At 38.3% G+C, this 12,157-nt stretch overlaps 1 protein-coding gene across 2 annotated transcripts; it reads right to left on the bottom strand.

Annotated features, from left to right (window-relative positions):
* Positions 1-365: 365 nt before the first annotated feature.
* lman2 (lectin, mannose-binding 2) lies at positions 366-10,167 on the bottom strand. Of its 2 annotated transcripts, none has more exons than XM_035408239.1 (8): positions 9,939-10,166; positions 9,300-9,418; positions 8,541-8,658; positions 8,242-8,324; positions 4,371-4,532; positions 4,088-4,202; positions 2,765-2,884; positions 366-2,072 (listed from the first exon to the last, which is right to left on the bottom strand). In XM_035408239.1, exons 1-8 carry the CDS (start codon positions 10,135-10,137, stop codon positions 1,912-1,914), a joined length of 1,077 nt encoding a protein of 358 aa, XP_035264130.1. In that variant the 5' UTR covers positions 10,138-10,166; the 3' UTR covers positions 366-1,911. The 2 variants fall into 2 exon arrangements, with proteins under 2 accessions (XP_035264130.1, XP_035264131.1); XM_035408240.1 differs by lacking the exon at positions 8,242-8,324 and adding an exon at positions 8,116-8,195 and having other exon boundaries at positions 1,767-2,072; positions 9,939-10,167.
* Positions 10,168-12,157: the final 1,990 nt, after the last annotated feature.

Genomic DNA, 12,157 nt, shown 5'->3' with positions numbered 1-12,157 from the left:
TTGTCAGGAGAAATAAACGGGTCGAGATTTCACAAATATTTCAGTCATGACCAAGGGGTAGATAGGGGCTCTTTTAGCCTAGAGTAGAACAAGTACTCAGCTAATTCTGACAGTGATCTTGGTTAATCAAATGTTAAAATGACAACACTTTGTTTACATATATGACGTGTCTGTGTAGGTTAGTGCATTTGACAATGCAACAAATGAAAATGGCCACAGTTCATCTTTGAGGTGTGAATGCGATTTAAAGTGAGCAACCTTGTCTGTGGTGTTATACTGTTAAGACAAAAATTAACTCAGTTCTTTTCCACTGTTCACTCAGTAAGCCTCCACAAACAAGCAATAAAGACAATAAACAATCTGAATTGAAATCACCAATATCGCACAACCCAATATTGTAAATTTTTATTATTTACTGAAAAGCAGTAAGTACCACAGGTTTGCATTCATTACCTGGTACAAAACTGAACTGAACGCACTGTTGAATAGACAGCCTTGTGCAGCCACATTCTCTGGCTACACAGGAAAATTGTGCAAATATTTGGTACTTTTCTATTGCAAATTAAAGGGGCTAGATTTAATTCTTGTGTTTACAGCAGATTCAGGGAGGCCTTGTAAAAAAAAAAAAGTGTAGAGTACTAGCAGCCATGTTTGATGACGGAAACACTGTTTGCATTTGATGAATGCCACCTCCATGTAATGTCTTAAGAGTAGTACTGTTCTGCAGTTAGGTTCATACAAAAGTGTAATTTGCCTTAAATGAAAAAAAAAAAAAAATCTATGTTCATTTAATGATGCAGTTTCAAAGGGTGTGTCTACAAACTAACTGCTATACCAGTTGTGAGTTTGGCCTCATCCGTCTTACTGTTATACGTACATACTGTAATTTACTCATAGACAACTGTATGAGGATGTTAATAAAGCACCCACTTTCTTGATAGCATTCATAACTGACTACATTAACAGTGGTAGACTACTCTGTAGTCTGACAGATGGAAGTAACTGCATTACCCCAACACTGCAACCCAACTGAAATCTGCATGGGTAAGGCTAATAGCAACACAATACGCCATAAACCTGATAAACGTTTACCATAAACGTGTTGCATTGTATCACACAAGTTCTAATATAAACCATAGATGGATCCCACATTTAACATGTCAATTTCTATTTCTTTCATATGTGAAACAACACTTCATATAGTTCCATCACAATGGACTTCACGAAAACAAGTTCTTAAGTTTTGCTGCTTTCTCACCGTTTCCATGGGGACCCCACCATATGTTTTTCTTTAATCTCTTTGCACAGTTCAGCCCTACAGTTCTTAATTCAAAAGAAACTTGAGGCATGGCTAACATTCAAAAACAGCTTTAAGGCTGGGTCTACACACTGTCCCAGGGTTCAGTTCAAACAAAGATATCTCCTTTAAAGCACAAGCTGGTCTGGGGAAAAAAGAAAGCAACAAAACCAACAACCTTCTATACATTTGTAAACAAGTGCAATCAGAGTGCATGGGAACAAAACAAAATCAAAAAGGGAAGTAAAACCATCATGATTCTTTACATAATTCCATTGGAAGACAAAATGTTAAAATTTAATTCCAATTTTTTCAGGGGGGAAGAGGGGTTTGAATGATTTCCAGTTTAAAACTCAAATATTCTAAACTTTCTCAAAAGACAAGTATGTAAAAAGAAAAGTATAAGAAACGAAACATTTAAAATTCAGCTTTCACCTTGTCAATTATGTCACCTGGATGCTTTGTAGTCATGGGCCACTTATACAGCGTGAAAAATATGGGAAAATACCATAAGTAACCCTCTTACTCCAGAACAGCAGTATAAACATTGTGATTTTATACAATCTTTAAAAAATTCACATTGCTTTCTTCAACTGGTGTCAGTTTTCTCCCATCTAATAGAACCTCTTGTTTCTTTCTTGCCTCTTTTGGAAGACTACAGCTCCCACCACAGCACAGACCACAATCCCCAGAAGGGCACACAGCAGAAGCAGGAAGACCTTCCAACCAGTGAGAGGAGTGCTGCGGAAATTACCCGTTGGATCATCAATGTTGTCTGAAGGAGAGAAGCAGAATCACAAAATCACAAAAGAGATCACAAAATCAGCAACATAGTATAGTTACATTCAAGTATAATCTCCTTGATTTTTACTTTATATTACGTTACTGCTATTTGGCAGATCTCATACGGCGCGACTTGCAGATGAGCGTGGTTTGGAACTCTGAACTGATCATAACTTTGAAACAGGAGTACTAATAAACCAATTAAGAATTTGCCTTGATAGGATTGTTTACTTACACTACGCTTATTATTGTTATATTTTTATATTTTTTTAATTATTTCGCCATAGATCTTAACGATAAATGAAACCAGCAGTAAGCAGGATATAATTTCAACATCAAGTAATTATTTTAAACAAAATCCATGTCATCCATAATAAAGAAATTAAAAAGCTGAATTGGAACATGCTACCTCCTGGTTTATATCCTGTTCACTTGACTGGTCAGCTCTGAGGTTTGCATCTCTGAAGTTCTACTAAATATAGGGTGTTGTGTGTAGCAGTCCGTTCATCCGCTAACGGTGAATTAATCTTTAGTGCAGTAGTTAGTGCAGCAGCCACTCCGAGTTCGAGCTTTGCCAGATCCCTGCCATTACATGTGCAGATTGTAAATCGGCAGCAAACTTATCTAGCATGCCAATGATAGGAGCAAGCGGTTGCCTAGAACGTGACTATGACAGTGCGCTACCTTTGGGAGACTTGAGCAGGCTGACGCTGGGCTCAATCTTAGTCCAGTCCAGATTGTCCTCCTCAGGGGTATGTTCCACCATCAGCTGGTACATCTTCATGGAGATGATATCATGATTATCTAGGAGGGGGGCACCACACTGGCATTTTATATGCGTCCGATACCAATAAGCCCTTACACACAGACACATGTGCCTGCAATAGAGTCATTCCACGGGACTAGGCTGTCGGACCTGTTCCTCAGAGTCTCTACATTTTTTATGTAAATATTTTTTAAAACTGAAGCTCAACTTCCAGATACACAATAGTTACTCAAAAATAAATGATCCATAAAGGCAACCTTTTTAGAGGCATCATTTTCAGATGTCTGTATCTCTGGAAAAATAAGGATAAGAATCTAATTCTTTTTTGTAATGTTACAAGGGCAATCAAAACAAGTTATTCATACCTTAAAAATGCAAAAGACGTCTAACCAAGAAGTCATCTCATCAAAAGTCATCTACCCAAAATTATGGTTATACATGTATACTGGTTATACTTCATCAACAGAAGAAAATTACATGTGGGCATATTTTTCTCAGCCTTATTCTTTCATAATTTCATTGAGATATGTGCACAGCTAATTTGTGAAAATGGGTATCACCCTTACATAACTTGTTCGTGTTATAATGATACATTAAGTTTTACAATGTTATAATGCCTACTTCAATGTAATATAGTCTCTGGCCACCAGAGCTAGCTGTTCTGGTTCAGTGTTTCAACAGAAAACCCACACTGTTATAAACTACTGGTTCTGCTATAAAATAAAATAAAATAAAAATAAAATAAACCTTTATAATATATAATTGTTTTGTGGATGGAACAGAAGCTCAATGTGCAAGATTATATTTCCTATGGCTTATAGTTGTGAAATGTCACCCCCCTTTCCTATGTCCAAAGAGCTTATTAGATCAAGATATGTTTTATTCATTTTAAATACACAAAGATGGCATGAAGAAAGTATGAGGAAAACTGGAAACATACACCTGTAAAATGCTGAAATCCTGGTTGAATTTTGATGGAGACCCAAAAGGCAGAATATACAGATGTGCCTTCAGTGTGTGCCTTAAAGCAACTAAGGGCTAGATCCTTATTAGCACTTTGAAAGTAAATATAAACATGTATACTGTTCAAACACAACCCTAAAATAGATTCTTAAAATTGAGGAAATTGCAGATCATTTTTGGCATTTTCTGCACTTAATTGCTACTTGTCACTTTGAATTTTCAGAATATGCCCCTTGACTTGCCCCAGCTTTGGTCCTGCCAAAACCCCTCCAACATACCAGAAAGGTCCCCCGTGGCAGAAGAGGCCCCAAAGTAGTACCCTGTAGGCAGGCGAACACCACCAATATCAATGCATTCCTTCCATTCATTCTTGTCATCGACATCGACCATAACCTATTAAAAACAGTGTTGCAGCGAATGAACAACAGCCAAATAATGGACCAAAGCTTTAACCAAGCAACAGATAAATTTAAATTTCCCTACTCAAAACATGTCACCAACATGAAGATGGGGGTCAATAGCAGACCACTGAGAATGAAAATATGCACATGTTCCATTTACCGTAAGTCTGCCCTTGGAGTAGCGAATGGCCAGGTACGTGTCGTGGTCTTTGTTCCTGATCTCTGCCGAGCAGCCCCCCAGTTCCGTCACGCGGCCATCCTTGCTGTGATCGTATGACAAGGTGCCGTTGTTTATCATGGCCGAGATGTAAGGGAAGGAGCGCTGAGGAACAGGGAGACGAGGTCAGCTATAAAGACTTCATGGCGTTTTCATGTGCTGTCAGGCCTACTGCCCACCCACTCTAGCACCCACTCTAGTCTGTATCTAGGGCTGGGCATCAAGATTTTTACTCATAGACACAGAAAATTGATTTCTGTTGATGCCAATACACAAATGCAGTCAATTTTAGATTATTTGAATGAATGGTACAACATGAACTGACCAGCTTTTTTCTATAGCCGCGTTTCCACCGCAGGAACTTTACTCCGGAACTAGGAACCTTTTGAGGAACTCGGTGCATTTCCACCGCAGGAAATTTAGTTCCGGGGGCTTTATTTTACCCCCAAAAAAGCTTGGGGGGTAGTACTTTCCAAAAGTACCGGAACTTTTGGGGTGGGGCGCAAGCGCTGAAAATTTCTGATTGGTCGACTACTTGCAGTGTTATTTGTTTTATTTCAACCGCCATGTTTAAAAAACGTCTTGGAATTATAGCGTGTGCTCTTCTGTTCTTTTCTTGCTTTAGTATTAGTTTTATAAAATGCTAAGCATTCGTGCTGGGACAGCATATTACGTACCAAAACATTCAAACGGATTAATTCGGTTGCTGAATATTTTCTTTGTTAGCCCGTTGTAATTAACTCAAAACGTTTGATACAGTTATGTGAGGTATGCGGTAGTTCTGCGTAATTCACATTGATGATACAGTAAAAGCAAACTGGAAATCACCTTCCGCACTTTTTGTCAGGGTAAAATAACAGGTTAATTATAGTAATCGTCCCTTTAGCTTTTTCAGACTGAGGTAATTTTACTCTGCCATTCTTCAATTCCACAAAAAGACCAGGAAGACTATGGACTAATTTATGGTGCATGGTTCGCATCTGGAGGGCACACTTCGTTGCTCGGCTAGCAGTAACTTCGAAGGAAAGCAAATGGTGGCTGTACAATTTTCACGCAAGTCCGAGTTTTCGTTCTATTCTTGTCATTTTGCGATTAGCCTATATGGAATTGACAATGACAAAATAATCAAACAGCAAATTGTTTACAACGTGTGCATGTTTTCTGCTGTTGTTGCCAGTTATATTGGAATTGTGAATGCATTCTGTCGCTTCGGATGTCAAGACATGAAAGTGAATGTTCGCATAAAAACATGATGAATGTGTTTGAGAAGATATATAAAACAGTTACAATCTGACTATTGGCCTGTTATATCCTATTTGTTGCATAACAACGGTCCAAGTTCAACTACCAACGACAGTTTTGCTTGACAATGGTAAAATATGCCCAAACGGCTGCAGAAGAATATTTCAATTCCAGGTGATTAAATCAATAAAAATCAATAAATACAAAAGTAACCATATATAGTCATTGTTGGTAACCCGTTGTATATAAGTGAAATAAACCCCTCCGGGCTGTCCCAGTTATTAGAAAATAATGTAGGCTACTTCGGTGGTAGTATGGGGTTACAGAAGAAATCATAGGACAGATGGACCGACGACAACGTCGCTTTTTCATACGTCAGTGGGCTAATTTGCCTAATCTTCGCGGGACTTTAGACCGTGGTGGAAACGCAGACAACAATGGGCTGAAGGAACCTTTTAGTTCCTTGAAAAGTAGTTCCTGGGACTAAAACGTTCCGGGTACTTTTGGTGGAAACGCGGCTTATGTTTGAAAAATAAAAAATAATCCAATCCTGGCTACATTATTCAAAATATTGTGATGCCTAAAACTGATAATGCTACCATAAACTCAACAGTGCCACACAAAGAGCGAAACATACAGAAGACAGAAATGAACCACATAAAACAGCTAATTCCCCAAAATGTGGCACATTTTGAACAATGCACATCTTAACATTCTTGGTTGAAGACAATGATATGACAAATTCCTATTTTTAATGTGTGTAATATTAAGTCAATGTCAAAATTACTCTAGCTGAGCATTACTGCTTAATACAGAATACACTCTTGGTTTGTTGTTTTGAGATTTTGAGAGCTCACCAGCACCAATTTAGAAAATATGTAGCCTAACCCACCCATTCAGTGAGAATTAAATAACCATTACTGGCACGCTGGATTGTCAACACCACAAGTTTTGCTTTACTTGCTGACAATCTCATAATTGGCACTGGGAGCTCTGAAACGCAGAAATCCACGTATCTTCAAAACTCTCATTCCTGTCTTGATACATTTAAAGCAACTTACTTTCAGTTTTTTCCACGATAAATCCATCGCTGCTGAACTTTGATTGGAACCAGATGTTATAGTCGGATTAAACTAAAATGGAGTTTTTTGACCATGCACACCAGCAGCTGGTTTGGCACTGAAGGAAGCTGCTCATGTTGAAAAGGACATCACACTTATGCTGATATATGGTGATGGATCTTTGATGTTATGAGGTTGCTTTTTCAATCTACTGATTCAGGGGTTCTTGTTAAGGTCAATACAATCAGCAAGTACAGTACAAAGACATTTTGCCTAATAAGCTGGTATCCCCCCCACCAGGAAGCTCAAACTTTCCAGTAAAAGGATCTTTCAGCAGGACGACAATCCCAAGCATACCTCATAATCAAGTGAGAAATACTTAACAGACCACAAAATGACTGTTTTGCAATGTTTTCAGACTCCAGACTTCACACCCTTCAAAAATTTGAGGTTGAAGAGGGCAGACTACAAGTGTTGACCAAACAACAGGCTGATGCAAGCAAAGCATGCCACATAAAGCATCACTAGCTACAGTGCACAAAGCCAAACTTAAAACATCGAGTTCAGGCATGTAATCTGGACAAGTGATCCCCATGACATGTGTGATGCTACACACCCTAACCTGCTGACTCATGAAGGAAGGCTCCATACTGAAACTTTACAAAACAGTCTGAATGCTATTGAGATTGCACAGATAGGTCAAACAGGTAAGGAAATTCAAGGCAGTACTTAGAATCAATGGATTATGCCGTTTTGTTGGGTGGGGGGTTCAAAACGGCCTTCAAATTTCAACAGTGCTGGCGGTAGTGCGCATCACTTCCAAGAGTAATAAAGGGTGTCAGCTGGCTGGCTTATCCAATTAAGGCATTGTTTCATTACATGGACGGGCTCCACTATAATATTAAATTCATACTGTCCCAGTGCCAACTGTTGCCAGAAGCCACACAAGGTGACACGATTGGTCGTTGTGTCACCCAGGGAGGGAGGGAAACAGTTGGCCAGGATGACTGCATCTCGCCACTCACCTGCAATTTATGGCAGTCAGTCATTTACTCATAGTCTCCTTGCTCAAGCTGTACATGAGGCTTCTTCCTCCACCTCATGTCAGTACCAGCTCTACTTGTGGAATGCAATGTAAAAAAAAAAAAAGCAGTAGTATGTTTTGGAGGAGAAAATGTGTTTGACTGCAGTCACCCAGAATTGACAGAGGAGGTTGCAGCAATGAGCAATGACAGGAGTAGGACGCTCTGTCCATAAGCCTGGACAGAGGTCAAGCCACCACAGGTCTGAAGATAATGAGCAACTGAAAATGAACGCATGTACAGGACAAAGCCCTTCACACAAGAACAGGATCAAAATAAGAAAAATTCAGCCAGTGAACTCACGTCAGAAGACTCATCATTAGGGTATGTGTCTATAAATATGGCCAGCCCATGGAAGTTAGCATTGCTTCCAAACACAGGCCCTGCAGAGAAAGAATCATCGGTGAGTCGCGTAGCAGAAGAACTTACGTCCATTCCATGGAGATCATTACGGAAGGTATCCACAAATACGGCCAGGCCAACAAAGTGGTCTTGGTTTCCAAAGATAGGCCCTGAGTGGAGGTAGAGATTGCGTCACAGAGATCAGAATTCACACAAAAACGTCAACCAGTTTAACAAGTGACAGATATCGACATTTTACAAAAATGTATTTTTTTGTAATGGTTAATCATCTATGGATGAAATGCAAAATTCAGTATGCAATACAGTGTGCAACTGAAATTATGTATTAAGTGTGCATTTTATAAATGTTAAGTTTGACAAATTACCAGGATGCAGTTTCTCTCTTGTGTACCAAATGGCAATGCCATCTCCATGGAGATTCTTCTTCCCTGACCCATGTACTTTGAACTGAACGTGCATCTCCCAGTCTTTGAGAAAACAAGGCTACAAAGACAGGCAGGAATGTTTTTACATTTACACGTGTGAGCAATATACTCTTTCCGGTCAGAAATTACCCAAGACATTTTGCACAAATTCCATGAACTGTACTGCAGTGGTCAATCAATCAAGTTTATTTTTCATATAGTGCTCTTCACACAGGTCTCCGAAAACATTGAAGAGTTAAAATAAAAAAACAACTACACTAAAGCAAGTCACAATCAACTGATCTTAGCTGAAAGAGTTCCACAATTTAGAAGCTTAGTAATTGAAGGTCCTCAGTCCACACAACTTGAAGTAATAAATGGATAATGACAGTACTCTCCAGATTCTGAGCACAGGGTTCAAACTGTGATTCTGCTAACCATTATGCAAATGCATCAGCAATTCAGAGTTTTGTTTCCATTTAAGGCCTATTATGTATAAATACACCTTATAATCGATAAGCAAATTTAACAGACAGCCAGTGCAGTGCTCTTAGAACAGGCGTGATCTGTTCAACGAGAGAGCTGCGTTTTGGACGAGCTGTAGCCTACGAAGTTTAAAGTCTAGTAATCCAGTAAACAAATAACAGTACACGATCCTCCTGGATTTTATGCTTTGCTCATTTGTAGCTGGTTGATGCGGTTTGCTAATCTGTTACTCACCACTGTATTCCAGATTGAACCCTGTTTGCTGCGGTCATCAGGTGTCAGACGAATATACTGGCTGGTCACCAATGTGCTACCCCAAAAGTCCCACTGGCTTGAAGAACCAGTTCCCACACCTGCAAAGCATGATACAGAAGTTGGTATATTTTGGAATTGGAGGGGGCTTAATACCATTTTAAATCTGAAAATTAAGTGGCCACTTAAGTAACCGCACATGCTTTCCAAACTAAATAAACTAACACATCTAAGATGCTATAGCTTTATCAACATAGCCAGCTAAAATTACTCCGTATATGCACCAGGGGATATTCAGTACGCGAACAAGTTGCATATACTAGCCACGTTTCGTAATGACTGAATAGGAAAGCACAATGAGTAAATAACGAATCACCCAAAATCAAGGTTGAATGCATTTGTTTCAGTTCAGTTACAATTGACTAGACAGCAGCCTTATAACACCTTAGTTAACTAGCATTATGCCGATATACCATTGAATTCTTAACAAAATGGTTGGTGTCATTCAAGCGCCAAAACGTTGAAGTATACTGAAGAACCATCAGACAGTCTACATTAGCACAAATGTACTGAACAGAAAGTTCGCTTCCCAACTGAGGAGGATTCGCTAAATCGACTTACCCTGATATGGCTTCATGAGCGAATGTTCCCGCTTTAAATGCTCATTGCTGCCATCCGTGATATCGGCATAGACTAAGGAGACAGAACAGAGTACTAATAGCAAGTAAATACTAGCACCTGTTCTGAGGTTATACATCTTGACAAGTACACCCTGCTGAAACAAAGTAGACACAACTCTTTCACACCCTCCCATCGCCATTTTCTGTTTAATTTAGTCAGCAACACTTCCTGCTTCCTTCTTCCGGTCGAGAAACATTACATTTTCTATAAAGAGTTCCTGTAGAACAGAATGTATTAACATGCACGAATTCATATATCTATACGCTGCGCTTATTTAATGAATTATTTTTTTAGTTGTTAAAATTTCTAAAGTATCTGTTAATAAATATTAAATTGTAAAAAATATGTGTCTGAATATGCTAGTTCTTACTCAGTGGCAAGGGTTGTTGTACGAAATATATTTGTTGTTGCAAATAGTCTAAAAGACCAATCAGAAATGAGCACATAACTCCGCAACTACGTGACAGCGATACGGTATTAGTATAGCATTAAAAAAAAAAAAAAAACAATGGCAAAAATTTGCATTAACATAGCTCTCGATAATATTGAAAAACGGAGCGCGTAAATTGACATTAAATGATTAAGTAATATAAATTTAAATAATAGAAAAAAATTGAATGATAAATGAAAACAATGAATGACTACGCATGCACACACGCACAAACACGCTCACATGTCAGTTTGGGGTCATGGCAGAGATTCAGTATATAAAATAATTCATCAACTTAATAGCTTTCCCTCTTAATTAGTCTTACATATACAAATACAGACAGCTTTTTGAAAGTCAACATTAAGGGTACGGTCTTATGAAATCTACATTTATGTATTAAAAAATTGGCTAAATATATTGTTCATTAATTTATTTATCTTTTTCTTTTTCTGTGCTTCATTTTCAGCAACTGAGATCCTAATATATTATGTGAAATTGTTCCATTGTTAAGAACCACAAAAAGTAAAGGCAACTTCTCTAGCCTTCCCTTGTGGCTTATGTTGGGTAGATATAGAAGACTATCAATAGTGGGCTGACATCCATTTAAACATTACTTGAAAAAAAAAAAAATTCCACCCAACAACATGGGGCTGCATTTAAACATTACTTTGTTGAATCTTACTGCTTGCTTACAAATGAAGTAAAATCATTTATGTAATACAACTTAGTCTCCACAAGATGGCACTACAATGCTAGAGACCAGGGCACTTGTTTCTAAAATACCGTAAGAGCATTAATTTTACTTGGCAAACATACTGCAGCTCTATGTAAATCAAAGCGAAAAGAATGGACAAATGAAAAAAAAAAAATGTCGTAAACTTATATACACGTGTAAAATTTTAATGCTACTGTGAAGTTAATAAACATTGAGGCAGTGGTTCCTCTGAAAAAAGGGAACATTTAAATGGGTTGTCCGGGTATGTAAAAATATTAAAATATTAAGACACAAATACTACCCCACATCACATGTACACATATGTGCAGTTGTGCAAATGTGAATGCACACACAAACATGTGTGCACTTTATACAAACAGCAATTGATTACATGTGTTTTTAGCACCTCACATTAAAGAGTGCCCTCGGTCAATAAGTCATAAATGGCTTTTGAATGAAAGAGGTGTGAGGCCCAAATTGTTCTGTTTTTCTGTACCTCATGGTTTGCTCAGGTAAAGGGTCTGAGAACAGTGATTGGCTGTAGGCAGCGGGGTGGAGTTTTTGTGATGACTTCATAACAAAGGGTAATGGCCCTTTTCATCAAATCACCTTTGCTTATCATGCCTGCAAAATAAGCGGGTGAGTTCCTCTCCTTACAGACTATTTTCCTTTTGTAGAGCCAACCAGTTAATCACACTACAACACTGACAGAATGCTGTTGGAACAAGGAGTTTTATTGATGTGAATTTTAATTCACAAACAAAGAGCCAGACTTCTAGCATTGTGATACTCCCATACATAGCCATGAATATATTTAATTAACTTAATTTTGGCTTAATTTTAACTTAATAGTCAAGCAGAGATTTATTAAATTGCCCTGTTCGACACACATGCAGTGATTTTCAGCACAGGCATTTTTCCTGGTGTTGTTCACTGGCTACTGTCTCAACAGCTGTCTACAACAGCGACAGCGTTATATCAAATCTATTTGATCCAAATGTGATTAGGAAAAGC

This window comes from Anguilla anguilla, chromosome 3 (genome assembly GCF_013347855.1).
Source record: "Anguilla anguilla isolate fAngAng1 chromosome 3, fAngAng1.pri, whole genome shotgun sequence".
Lineage (NCBI taxonomy): Eukaryota > Metazoa > Chordata > Actinopteri > Anguilliformes > Anguillidae > Anguilla > Anguilla anguilla.
Note: the sequence above shows the minus strand (reverse complement) of the source record. Positions and strands in the feature narration are given on the sequence as shown.